This window comes from Myotis yumanensis, unplaced genomic scaffold (assembly GCF_028538775.1).
Source record: "Myotis yumanensis isolate MYYU_CA2020_CCGP unplaced genomic scaffold, mMyoYum1.0.hap1 SCAF_2, whole genome shotgun sequence".
NCBI classification, from domain to species: domain Eukaryota; kingdom Metazoa; phylum Chordata; class Mammalia; order Chiroptera; family Vespertilionidae; genus Myotis; species Myotis yumanensis.
In genome coordinates, this window is record NW_027223753.1 from 18,065,491 (window position 1) to 18,079,414 (window position 13,924).

The 13,924-nt window shown below is 51.7% G+C and overlaps 1 protein-coding gene across 3 annotated transcripts; it reads left to right on the forward strand.

Moving 5' to 3' along the window:
• The first annotated feature begins 4,638 nt into the window (after positions 1-4,638).
• Positions 4,639-6,317, forward strand: RAB42 (RAB42, member RAS oncogene family). Of its 3 annotated transcripts, none has more exons than XM_070403205.1 (2): positions 4,639-4,710; positions 5,598-6,317. In XM_070403205.1, the coding sequence occupies exon 2, from the start codon at positions 5,602-5,604 to the stop codon at positions 6,016-6,018; it is 417 nt and encodes a 138-aa protein (XP_070259306.1). In that variant the 5' UTR covers positions 4,639-4,710; positions 5,598-5,601; the 3' UTR covers positions 6,019-6,317. The 3 variants fall into 3 exon arrangements, with proteins under 3 accessions (XP_070259306.1, XP_070259307.1, XP_070259305.1); XM_070403206.1 differs by having other exon boundaries at positions 4,648-4,714; XM_070403204.1 differs by having other exon boundaries at positions 4,654-4,898.
• Positions 6,318-13,924: the final 7,607 nt, after the last annotated feature.

The following is a 13,924-nucleotide window of genomic DNA, read 5'->3' on the forward strand; positions in this document are numbered from 1 at the left end:
AAGAAAGAAATAAGATTTTTAGCAAAGGTCAGGTAAGAAACTGTAAACATAAAACAAGAAACTGTAAAAGGTCAAAGGAGGACCCAAAACATACCATGACGTAACTGTAGACGCATGCTTATAGAATCAAATAGTATAAATACAGTTGTAACAGGGCAATAAAAAAGAACCTGACTATGCTGATCATCTGAACGCTGTCTTCGTGTCCTTCATTCTTCGCCGACACCGTCGGGAACCCCTGGACCTCTGGGCTGGACACCGGCACATCAATGATGAAAATCATTGATCAGCTGCCTTCTGCATGCCTCCCTGTTAGGGATCGAGCCTGCAACCTGTGGATGTGCCCGCAACTGGGAATCGAACCGGTGACCTCTTGGTTCAAGCCACACTGATGGGACAGCAAGAAAACATTTAGATCATGTAATTTGCCTGCCCCCAAACCACTGACTTCTCAACACATTTGATGCAAAAGCTGAAGTCCCCAGGCTGGCCTCTGAAGCCTCCTCCTCCTCTCTACCATCATCGTCCACCACTTACTTCCTCCTTTCTGTTCCCTCTTCCCAGTCTCTCAGCTCTTGGAGTACTCTTTTTTTTTTTTAATCCTCACCTGAGGATTTTTTTCCACTTTTTTTTTTAAACTAGAGGCCCAATGCATGAAATTTGTGCAAGAGTAGGCCTTCCTTCCCCCCTCCCTCCCCCTCTGCCTCCACTGGCTTCCCTCTGGCACCCGGGACCCAGGCTTCCCTCGCAGCCCGCTTCATCTGGAAGGTCGTCTGGAAGGTTGTCCAGAAGGACGTCTGGTCTAATTAGCATATTATGCTTTTATTATTATAGATATATTTTTATTGATTTCAGAGAGGAAAGGAGAGAAACATCAGTGATGAGAGAGAATCATCGATGGGCTGCCTCCTGCACGCCCCCTACTGGAGATCAAGCCAGCAACCTAGGCATATGCCCTTAACTGGAATTGAACCTGGGATCCTTCAGTCCACAGGCCAATGCTCTATCCACTGAGCCAAACCGGCGAGGGCTGGAGTACTCTTTGCCTGCTCCCACTTTAGGGCCTTTGCTCTTGATGTTCTTGCTTGGAACTATCCTCCCTGGATTTCGCATAAGCCTCATTACTCCCTCACCCTCTCACTTCCCCTGATGTCTGTTCAGATGTCACCTCAGGCCACCCTATTTTTTAAAATATATTTTTATTGATTTCAGAGAGGAAGGGAGAGGGAGAGAGGGAGAGAAACATCAATGATGAGAGAGAAATATTGGTCAGCTGCCTACTGCACACCCCACACAGGGGATAAAGCCTGCAACCCGGGCATGTGCCCTGACTGGGCTCCTGGTTCATAGGTCGACACTCAAGCACTGAGCCACGCCGGCTGGACCAGATCATCCTATTTTGATACAACATGCTCTTACCCTTCAAGCCATTGCCCTGTTTGTATTTATAGCACTGATTGTGCCCTGTCATCACATTATCTATGTATTTATTGTCTGTCTTCCCCAATACAATGTGAACCCCCAAGAACGGGAATTGTGTCTCTTTATTTTCAGTGCAGCATAAATGCCTAGTATATAAGACAGCCAGCACTTACTGAAATAATTACTAAGTGAATGAATTAATGAATGAATAAAACTTGACCAAGGCCACATTGGGACTTAAACCCAGATCTGTCTAATGCAAATATGCATGTATTTACCTGTTAGGTTACACAGTTCTTCCTGAACTGCCCTGTGCGGTGGGCACCGTGATTTGCCTCACTTAGCAGAAGGCGGAGCAGGGATGGGGAGGGGAAAGGACTTGCCCTCAGGTCAGCTGACATCTGGACTCAAGTGTCAGGAGCAGTCAGGCAGGCACATGACCCCAGCCCACAGGGAGAGGAAGTTCCAGGAGCCAGATGCTGACAGTGCACTGTCCACATGTGCTGACCGTAAAGGCTTCTAGGAAGACTGGGCTCAAACTGCCTTTCAGGCTGTTTCATACCTCGCTGCCTTTGCTCAGCAGCCCTTCTGCCCTGACCTCCCAGCTGCCATTGTCCTTGGAGACCGTTTCAGCATCACCTCCTCGGAGAGGTCTCCTCTGACCCTGGACCTCCTTGAGTCCTACCCTACTGTGGTATCTGACTGACTGACTGAATCAGTGAATGAGTGAACAGCACTTATCCACTCCCATTCATTCATTCAACCATAAATATTTACCGAGTTTCTACTTTGTGTCAAGCACTGAGGATATAACCATTGTTCCCTGCCCTCAAGGGACTAGAGCCTAGGAGGGAGACAGACATCACCATGGACAAAATGACATGTGACCTTCCTGGCCAGTCACCGAGGGGCTTCTGAGGGCACCTGACCTGAGGCCTGAGGAAAGATGCTCAGCATGGCTGGAGCTCAGAGCGCCAGCGGTAGGTGAAGACGGGGCTCGGGCACCTCAGAGAGCGAGGTGGGAAGAACCTTCTGATGGAGGAAGAGGTGAGGCCGGTGGGAGTGGGCAGACTCCCTTGGGCAGAACCAGTGGAGAGGGTCCCTCCAACCCACACACCCTTCCTGAGGCGCCTCCTGGTTCTAGATCCTCAGTTTTCCTTCCTACTCCTGGAGGGAGGGGCAGAGACAGGTTCCTCGGGCTCCACTAAGGAGGTGACCCACAGCCAGGAATCCTGAGGGACCTGACAATACGGCTTCTCACTGGTTTGTTTAGAATTAGCCAGAGGAAAACGTGGGCCTTCTCAGATCCCCAACCTGTCTAGCCAGAAGCAAACATAGCAAACATGGCCTTGGCCTCGGGTAGACTTGGGAGCTGGTCTGCCTTCCTTGCTGAGTGCCCTTGGGCTGTGGCTATTGAACTTCTCTGAGCCTCAGTTTCCTCTTTTGTAAAAACAGGGTAACAGCATCTACTCACAGGTTGGGTGAGGAGGAAATAGAATGATGTGATGGTTGCAACAGTGAGTCCTTTCCCCCGTCCCACCGATTTGCCACAAGTTACACTGGTAAAATCCACTTGTTTGGGACCAGCCAGAACTCCAGCCTTGATGCCCTGGGTTGCCAGAAGGTCAGACTGGACAGGGTGGGGTGGATCTTGGAAACAGATGTGCCTGCCTTACCCTCGCCCCTAACCCAGTGGGACCTGACCACTTGGTCCTCTTAGAACTTACTTTGCTGCCTCCTTTAGTGGCATATGGAGGGGGTTATAAATAGTGAGACAAACTCAGATGTGAGTCCCAGCTCTGCTGTGTGACTTGAAACAAGCCGCACATCTGAACTTCACTCTAAAATGGGCACAGTGACCCTCCCAAAGGGTTGCTGCCTGGGAAGCATAAGGAACAGCCCATCTGGCCTTATTAATGTTAGCTGTCCAGTCCACAGGCCAACTGCACTCTGTTAACATACAAAACATTCAGCCCTAGCCGGTTCTTATAACTGTACCTAGTCCCCAATATTCTATTTTTGCCCCTAATAGTTTGATTCCCAGTCAGGGCATATGCCCCGGGTTTCGGGCTGGATCCCAGCGTGGGGCATGGCAGGCAGCAGATCAATGATTGTCTCTCTTCATTGATGTTTCTTTTCTCTTTTTTTAAATCGTTGATGTTTCTATCTTTCTCTCCCTCTCCTTTCCCCTCTGAAATAAGTAAAAATATGTGTTAAAAAAGAATAGAATTAGCCTGGCTGGCATGGTTGAGCATCGAGCTATGCACCAGGAGGTTATGGTTTAATTCCCGGTCAGGGCACATGCCTGGGTTGCGAGCTCAGTCCCCAGTGTGGGACCTACTTACAGGAGGCAGCAGGTCAATGATTGTCTCTCATCGTTGATGTTTCTATCTCTCTCTCCCTCTCCCTTTCTCTCTGAAATATATATATATAAAGTTTACTTGCAGACCATTCTTTGGTTGCAAGTCCTCCGTGCCGACCTTCCCTGAGTTAGGTTAGCATGTGGCCCCTTTTCGTCCACATCTCCCTCTGGAATCACAGTCGTCTGTGTCTGTTCCGCCTCTTTTCCTGGGGTCCCAGCACAGGCAGCAGGAGGAAGCTTCCGGGGCTGTTGAACATTGAGCCGGAACATTGAGCAGGAGGCCCCAGGTCAGGATCGGTGGGGCTCCAGAAAGCGCCTCGGGCGCCTCCCCCCCCCCCCCCCCCCCCCCCGTCGGGAGCAGGAAAGAAGCAGCTATAACCTATCAACTTTCTAGGGTGGTGTCTCCGGGTCCAGCAGCAGGGGCCCAACTGGGGAACTAGCAGGAGGGTGGGGCCGGAGAGAGAAACATCCCCACAGACGGATGCAGGAATGACGTGGCCGATCCAGCACTGCAGCTCAGGCAGTGCCTGCGGGATTGTCTGGATTATCGCTCCTCCCCACTTCTCCTCCCGACAAATAGTTTAATCTTTTCATCCGTGACGTGGGGTTACTCTTATCCCCATTGTACAGAGGGGAAAACTGAGGCTCGCAGAGTCAGTGACTTGCCCAGGTGTCTTCACCGGCCGTTTCCCCCGGAGTCAGGGTTCCTGGGCTGGTAACACCCCGGGCTCCGCAGTCCTCCACTTGGGGGGACGGGTCGCTCAGAGCCCCGGGGAGGGGGGGCGGGGGGGCGGGGCCACCCTTCCCGGCCTGGGTGCTGGGCGGGGCGGGACGGTGACCGCGGGACAGGCTGGAGGCGAGACTCGGCCATGGAGGCGAAGGGCTGCCGCTACCAGTTTCGGATCGTGGTGCTGGGGGACGCGACGGTGGGTAAGACATCGCTGCTGCGACGCTTCGTGGAGGGCGCGGCCGGGACCCTGGAGCCCGAGCCCGAGCCGGAGCCGGAGGCGGCGCCCACCGTGGGCGTCGAGTTCTACGGCCGCGCGCTGCAGCTGCCGGCGGGACCGTGGGTCAAGCTGCAGCTCTGGGACACCGCGGGCCAGGAGCGCTTCAGGTGCGGGCGAGGGCGGTGCGGTGGGTGCGCGGTGGGCCGGGGAGGGACCAGAGCGGGGGACGAGGCGGTGAGGGACCTCGGGTTTGGGGATCCGCTCAGAGGGGTCAGCCTCAGTGGCCCCGTTAGAGGTGTGGGTCTGCAGTCCCGCCGCCTACAAATGCAGCTGGTGGGCGCGGCCCGAGCCAGATGCCGGAGACCTGTTGCGCCTTCCCCGCCCCCACCCCCACCGCGTCAGGAAACGCAGGCCTTGGATGGGGGAGGACCCTCACTGAAGCCTGGAGGGATGAAGGATGCGGGTGCTGAGGGGGCCCGCGGGAGCACGGAGAGCGAGGCCGGCGGATGGGAAAGGAGGAGAGGTTTGCGTTGGCCTTGACGGATGCGTAGGAGTTTGCCAGGCAGAGAACGGGAAGCGGACTTTCCGACGGGCAAACATCAGGCCTCCTCCAGGAAGGCTGGAGGAATGGTCAGGAGAGTGTGTGCATCAAACTCACTCCCTAACCGGGAAGCGCGCACTGTTGGGAGGGAGACAGCGTCCAGGAGCCGGAGCTCAGGCCGCTCCGTGTGAAATGAGCTGTAATGGGGAGAAGGAAAGGAGGGGGGGAGGCAGTCAGTGGATGCAGGGGAGGTCCTGCCTCTGGGGTGCCTTGAAGGTAGGTACAGGGCTCTCCCCATTGACTCCTTTCTCCTCAATCCCATCAGGTGCATGACCAGGTCTTTTTACCGGAATGTGGTGGGTGTCCTGCTGGTTTTCGATGTGACAAACAGGAAGTCCTTTGAACACATTCCAGACTGGCACCAGGAGGTCATGGCCACTCAGGGCCCCGACAAGGCAGTCTTCCTGCTCCTGGGCCACAAGAGTGACCTGGAGAGCACCCGCTGTGTCTCGGCCCAGGAGGCAGAGGAGCTGGCTGCTTCCCTGGGCATGGCCTTCATGGAAACCTCAGCCAAAAAGAACTGCAATGTGGACCAAGCTTTCCAGACACTTGCCAACGCCATCCAGCAGGCCCTGCAGCAGGGGGACATCAGCCTGGAGGAGAACTGGGGGGGCGTCCGGCTCATCAAGCCTCAAATCCCCAGGCTCCCCAGCAGGAAGCAGAATGCAGGCCCCTGCCAGTGTTGACTCTGGGAGGGAAGGGGTTAAACCAGTGCCAACCTCAGATGTGCTGGTGGGATGGAGACTGTCTCTCCAAAGGGCAAATGGCAGAATATACCCGAAAGGATCATATAAACAATATCCTGGCCTAGTCATGGCTCCTGAATCTGGGGTCTTAGAACTCAGCCCCTTTCCACCAGAAAGGTCTAGGCTCTGGCCAGGTAGCTCAGCTGGTTAGAGTGTCGTCCCAATACGCCAAGGCTGTCCGTTAGATTGCATACAAGTATCAACCAAAGAATGCACGAATAGTGGAACAATAAATCAGTGTCTCTCCCTTCCTCTCTCTAAAATCAATCAACAAAAGAAAGTTCTAGAGGCAGGTATACAGCTTCCTGTTGAGCCTGCTTCGTCATAAAACACCCTGCCTCAAGGGAATAGAGGGTGGGGAGGTGCATGAATGAGATAATGGATGGGATAAGCTCAGCCAGAACCTGCCACTTGCTGAGAACTAAATGACAAGAACTGTCATCACCACTCCTCTTGGCTGGGATGGGCCATTTCCAGCAGCCTTCCGGGGCTGGGACGCTGAGACGCTGAGTCTGTACACGCTGCACAGGTGAGGATGAGTGCAGGGAATTTCAGGGGGAGCCTGGCTCAGAGCCTCCTTAGGTCCTCAGGCTTGGATGAGTCTGGGCATAGAAATAAGGTGTGGTTGTTGCTGCCCAATGCCCTTGGTCCAAGGCCAGGGACTGGATCTGGATCTGGGAGGCTGGGCTGAAGAACCCATAGCCTCCTCCTCACCCTTATCCCCACCCCACGCCCCCCAGCTGCTGGGAGTGCTGTGGAATGAGGAAGACACTCTCTGGGAACTCCCCACCCCTCAGGGGCAGCCCACATCCAATGTGGATCTAATGGGGGCAGGATATTCAAAGGCTAGGCCTTCTTGTCTCAATGCTGAACAACTCTGAAGGCCAAATCTCATATTACCACTCACTAGAGGCCTGGTGCACAAAATTCATGCACTTAGGGGGTGTGTCCCTCAGCCCCGCCTATGCCCTCTCACAGTCTGGGAGCCCTAGGGCAGTGATGGTGAACCTTTTGAGCTCAGCGTGTCAGCATTTTGAAAAACCTAACTTAACTCTGGTGCCATGTCACATATAGAAATTTTTTGATATTTGCAACCATACTAAAACAAAGATTTATATTTTTGATATTTATTTTATATATTTAAATGCCATTTAACAAAAAAAATCAACCAAAAAAATGAGTTCGCGTGTCACCTCTGACACCGGTGTCATAGGTTCGTCATCACTGCCCTAGGGTGATGTCCGACTGCCACTTGCTGAGAACTAAATGACAAGAACTGTCATCACTACTTCTCTTGGCTGGGATGTGGTCATTTCCAGCAGCATTCCAGGGCTGGGACACTGAGTCTGTACGCTGCTGCACAGGTGAGGATGAGTACAGGGACTTTCAGGACATCCTTAGCGCTGCCGTGGACGTGGGAGAGGCTCCCATCACTGCTGCTGTGCTCGCCAGCCGTGAGCCTGGCTTCTGGCTGAGCGGCACTTCCCCCATGGGAGGGCACTGACAACCGGGGCCAGCTCCTGCATTGAGCATCTGCCCCTTGGTGGTCAGTGCATGTCATAGCGACCGGTCGTTCTGCCGTTCGGTCGATTTGCATATTAGCCTTTTATTATATAGGATTATGGAGTCCACTGAAGCCATTGTTGTGACATCACAGATAAATCCTCCCTCTGCTCAGTCCTGCTTCCTTCCTTTTCTCCCCCAAACAGGTTTATTTTTTTAGATATGTTTTTGTTGATTTTCAGAGAGAGGGAGAAAGAGAGATAGAAACATCAATGATGAGAGAACCATAGATTGGCTGCCTCCTGCATGCTCCCTACTGGTGATTGAACCCACAACCCAGGCATGTGCCCTGACCTGGAATCCAACAGCAACCTCCTGATTCATGGGTCAACACTCAACCACTGAGCATACCAGCTGGCCCAAGCTGGTATTGATCTCAATAATGCCCTAATACAGTTGACTCTTGAACAACATGATTTTGAACTATTTGAACTGTGCAGGTCTGCTTACACGTGGATTTTTCTTTTTTTTTTTTTTTAAATATTTTTTTATTGATTTTTTTTACAGAGAGGAAGGGAGATGGACAGAGAGTTAGAAACATCGATGAGAAAGAAACATCGATCAGCCGCCTCCTGAACACCCCCCACTGGGGATGTGCCCGCAACCAAGGCACATGCCCTTGACCCGAATCGAACCTGGGACCCTTCAGTCCGCAGGCCGACGCTCCATCCACTGAGCCAAACTGGCTAGGGCTACACATGGATTTTTCCAATTGACCCATATAGTTCAAACCCGTTATTCAAGGGTGAACTCCATGGATGGGTCTTTGGGGATGAAGGAGGTCAGGTGAAGTTCCACCCAGACTTTCTATTGCACAGGAGGTCAGCCCCCCTAACCCCAGAGTTGTTCAAGGTCAAATGTAAATGTCTACACACTAATCTCAGAATTTGCCTCCTGGGGAAACTAATTTGCAACAGAAACTGCAAGGCAGGGAATGTCCTGGAGCAATCAAAGATGGCTTCATGGAGGAGATGGTGTTTGTGTTGGGAAGAATCTCAACAGATGTAGAGGGGGTGTCTTGAGGATGTCATTGTGCCAGTGGTCATGGGAAGGGCATGGACAGTTGCCACAGCAAAAAAGAGCACTGACTACTTAATTTTGTGACCTGGAGCCAGTTACTGCACCTCTTTGAGCCTCAGATTCTTTCTCAGGAACAGGTGACTGACATTCCCTCCATCCTAGGGTTCTTGGGAGGTTTTCAATCAGGGTGAGTTTCTTTTTATTTATTTATTTATTTATTTATTTATTTAAATAATTTTTATTTCTTAAATTATTACAAAGAGTATTACATATGTCTCCTTTTTTCCCCCCCTTGACATTCCCCCGGCCCCTACCCCCCGCCCCGTGTCTTGTGTCCATTGGTTAATCTTATATGCATGCATATAAGTCCTTCGGTTGATCTCTTAATCCCCCCCCAAACCCTCCCAAGGCTTCCCACTGTAGTTTGACAGTCTGTTCAATGTTGCTCTGCCTCTGTATCTACTCCTGTTCATCAGTCTATACTGGTCCCCTTTGTCTGTCCCAACCTCTCTGGAGTAGTCTCAACCTCACCAGGGCCGTCTGAGCCTCACCAGGGCCGTTACAGCATCACCAGGGTCATCCTGACCTCACTGGGGCCGTTTCAACCTCACCGGGGCAGTCCCTACCTCACGGGGGTCGCTGCAACCTCACCGGGGCCATCCCTACCTCACGAGGGCCGTTTCAACCTCACCGGGGCCGCACCGACCTCACCGAGGCCATTTCAACCTCACAGGGGCCGTCCCTACCTCACGGGGGCCGTTTCAACCTCACCGGGGCAGTTTCAACCTCCAGGGTGAGTTTCTTAGCTTCCTCCCCATGGCAGCTGGGACAGGTGGTGTCTCCCTGTCTCCTCTTCTAAAAAAAACCTTCACTCATCCTTATGACAATCTTGCAAGGTTGGCACAATTATACCCATTTTACAGATAGGAAAGCTTGGGCCAGGAGAGGGAAATGATTTGCTTTAGAGCATATTATTATTCCTTCATCAGATTTTTAAAAATGAACATCTGCTATGCCCTAGCTGGCTTGGCTCAGTGGATAGAGCATCATCCTGTGGACTGAAAGGTCCCAGGTTCGATTCCGGCCAAGGGCACATGCCTGGGTTGCGGGCTCAATTCCCAGTGTGGGGTGTGCAGGAGGCAGCCAATCAATGGTTCTCTCTCATCATTGATGTTTCTGTCTCTCTCTCCCTTGCTCTCTGAAATCAATAAAGAAATATATTAAAAAATAAAAATAAATAAATAAATAAATAAAAATGAACATCTGCTCTGTTCTGGGCTCTGGGGATACAGAATTGCCCTCCTGGGGCTGACATTCTAATGGAAGAGAAAGAAATGAGTAAATAAGTGAACCAAACTATTTCTAGTTGTGGTGCTATAAAGATCACAGATAAGAGTGATGTGGGTCCTTTAGAGCAGGTGGTTGGGGAGGGCTTCTCTGAGGAAATGACCTTTGAGCTGAAACCTAGAGGAGAAGGAGCCAAGCTAAGAGCAAAGAGCCGAGAGATCTGGGCAGAAGGAACAGCTGCCAGCACCGACTGAGCATTTATTTTATTTTTTTACTTTTATTCATTGACTTAAGAGAGAGAGGGGAATGTTGATTTGTTGTCCTACTTATTTATGCATGCATTTGTTGCTTCTTGTATGTGTCCTGACCAGGGATCAAACTTGCAACATTGGTGTATCGAGATGATGCTCTAAAACTGAGCTACCCAACCAGGGCTGAGCGCTTCTTATCTATGTATATAAAACCCTAATATGCAAATAGACTGAACGGTGGAACAACTGAACAACCAAACAACCAAGCAACCAGTCGCTATGACGTGCGCTGACCACCAGGGTGTGCACGCAGAACATGGCAGGCGTCGGGATGGTGGAACAGGTGAGCGGGGACACCATGCTAAGGTGGGGCACTGGTTGCTGTCATTGGGGTGAGATTCTGGTGGTTACTGAAATTCTTTGCTCTAGCACACCATGGTCCTACCTAGTGCTCGCACCTGCTGTTGGCACCCAGCGCTGGTCCCAATCACTCAGCACCGTCAGTGAGTGTGAGCAGCGGCTGCTGGCCCTGATCACCCCTCAGGGCTTCTCCACCTCCCCCTGCTCCTGAGGGGTGATAGAGGCCAGCAGCCACCTCTTGCACCTGCTGCCAGCGACGGCTCCACTTGCACCCACTGCTGGTGCCTGGTGCCGGTCCCGTCGCTGCTGGCCCTCATTGCCCCTGAGGGCTTCTTCACCTCCCCCTGCTCCTGAGGGGCGATTGGGGCAGCAGCCACTGCTTGTACCCACTGCTGGCACCAGCCCCAATCGCTCTGTGCTGTCAGTGGGTGCCATCAGCGGGTGGGAGCAGTGGCAGCGGGAGCAGGGCTGCCAGCAGACGGGACAGGAGCTGCGGCGGGAGGGGTGCAGAGGATGGGTCGAGTCCCACCCCTGTGCCCACCGCAGCCTCATGGCCCACAGTTCCTTTCAAGGTGCACAAATTCCTGCACTGGGCCCCTAGTGTATTGTATAAGGTAGTTACTTTAATTTTCCATTTTACTGATATGGAGAATGAGGCCCAGAGAGGTTAAGAAGCCAGTAAGGTCCTGCTGGTGTGGCTTAGTGGTTGAGCATCGACTCATGAACCAAGAGGTCATAGGTTTGATTTCCGGTCAGGGCATATGCCTAGTTGCAGGCCTGATACCCAGTAGGGGACGTGCAGAAGGCAGCAAATTAATATTTTTCTCCCATCGATGTTTCTATCTATCCCTCTCCTTTCCTCTATAAAAAAATCAATCAATAAATAAAAAATAAAAAAAGCAGGAGCCAGTAAGTACAAGGGAGAGCCCGGAGGCAAGTACAAGCTGGGCTTTTTCTAGGAATCTATTGGAGATCTAGCTAGAATGACATGAAGAAGCAGGAAATGCCCTTAACTTGGTGTGTGGTTCATCTCCAGGAGCTTCCCCACCCAGGATACAGGTCTGAACTGGAGCTTGCTTGGGAGCTAAGCTGCTAATCCTGGGGATGGAGGTGGAGATTTGACTGTCAGGTGCTCAAAACAAAGTCCCACATCCCTGGAGGAGAGGAAGGAAAAACTGTCCATTCCCTCTCAAAATCCTGGCCAAGTATTGAAGAACCAGAAGGAAGCGGGTCCCACCCAGGGCAGGGTCCACCTCCAAGGCAGAGACAATGCCCATTGTCCCAGCTGCCTCTCCCCAGAAATGTCAGGTTTCCCATCTGTAAAGTGGGGATAATAATAGCTTTTATCTCACAGTGTTGTGGTAAGGATTAAATGATTATTATATGAACCCTACCACACGGAGGGGCTTACACACTGTGAGCTACTTCCTTTACTAGTTGCTTATTATCAACCCTGTGAAGTTACTTAGCTTAGGGGGTAGAGGGCCTCATGCCCAGGGTGGGGGCGGAACTGCACCAGAGATGGACACACCAAGTCAGAGAATCCCTTGCAGCTCACTGGGTGACACCTTCTCCTATACCCTCACATCCAGTCACCAAGGCATGTGAGGGCACCACTTCAAACAACTTTCCAAATGTATCCCTCTTCCACCTACTACCTACCTCCACTCCAATCCAGGCAGCAGCCTTCTGATGAGTTTCTGCTTTTACAGTTTATCTCTCTCTTCTTCCTCCAGTCTGTTCTCCACTGCCTGGCCAGTGATCTTTTCAAAATGCAAAGCTGACCATGTCACGCTCCTGCTTAAATTCCTTCAATGGTTCCTGTTAGTTTTGGGGTAAAGACCCCCTTTGCTGGGGCTGACAAGGCACACCATGACCTGGCCCACCACATGCCTCAGGGCTGGCATACATACAGTTCTCTCTCCACGAGAGAGATCCCTTCACTCAGGTCCCTCAAATTATAGCTCAAGCCCTAACCGCCTCTTCACCCCCCCCCATTCAATTCTAGTCAAAAGCACATACTTCAGTTGCTGGCAGGTGCTGCAGGAGGCAACCAATTGATGTGTTTCTTTCACATCAGTGTTTTTCTCTGTCTTTGCCTCAGTCTTTCACTCTCCCTAAAAATCAATGGAAAAATATCCTCAGGTGAGGATTAAAAAAAGATTACGGCTCAACTGGTCAGACGCCCTCCCCCTGGCCCTGTGAACTTCTCCGTTGCAGCCTGTCACAGGGACAGTTTTATATTTATCCAATCACAGGATTACTCCCTGTGTTTTTATTTTACTCATCACAGTAACCCACTGCCAGGCCCGGGCCCAGCTCACAAATGCTTGTTAAACAAGTCCTTTCATATGCAGATAGGACAGGACTCAGGTGAAACTACTTACTTACCTGTCACACAGCTGATCAAGAATTGAGGTCTCTTGGCTCTACCCCAGCTCTTTCCATTAAACGGCCCGAATTCCCCATCCCCTTCTGTCCTCAATGGAGGATTCAAAACTAATTCTGGAATCCTTCTTGGCTACCGAGGTCAGTGACTGGCTCCTACTATCAAAACTTGGTGGGAGGCCTTTTGCAGTTTGGTATCACCAACAAAACATGGCATCAGGAGAGTCTGGAGAAAGTGAAACCCTTCGGCATCCTCTTTCTGGTGGTAGGGCACAAGAGTTGACCTGGTGGCTGAGTGACAGGTGGTGCCAGAAGAAGGGGAGAAGCTGGCTGCCTCTTCTTTGGGTGCTCACTATGCTGAGACTTCAGCCAAGAGCAACAGTACCATCAGCACAGCCTTTGAGCTGCTCACTCAAAAGATCTATGAGGATGCGGAGAGGGGTCATGGGGCCAAACGGAATGGGAGTGAAAAGCAGGGTCCCACTGCAGGCCAACCTCAAGAGACAGAGAACCAAAGCAGGGCAAGGGGGAAGTGCCTGTGCTGGTGTCCCTGGGTGGAACAGCCACACCCCCTGAAGCCCATGAAAACTTCATGACCCACAAGGGCTATGCTGGGCACAGGACAAGACGATGCTAAGTGAGCTGTTTCCTCTACACAATGGTGAAAATACCAGGACCAGGGATACCGGCAACTAAGTGCAGACAGGCCCCAGCACAGACAGGCCTTTCCCCATCCCTTCTTCAGGCTCGGGATGAGCACAACTTTCTCTAGGAATTCCAGAAGAGCAGGCTTTGCCAAAACCAGGATGCCTCTTCAGTTTGGGGTTCAGGAGAGAAGTCACCCTACCCAATTCTATGGCAGAGAAACTGAACTCAGTTTCTGCTAATGGTGTAGCCTTCCTTCGAGTACAGTAATGAAAACCCCATGGTTTTTTCTTAACCACAGAAATGGAAAACATTGCTGCCACCTGCTGACT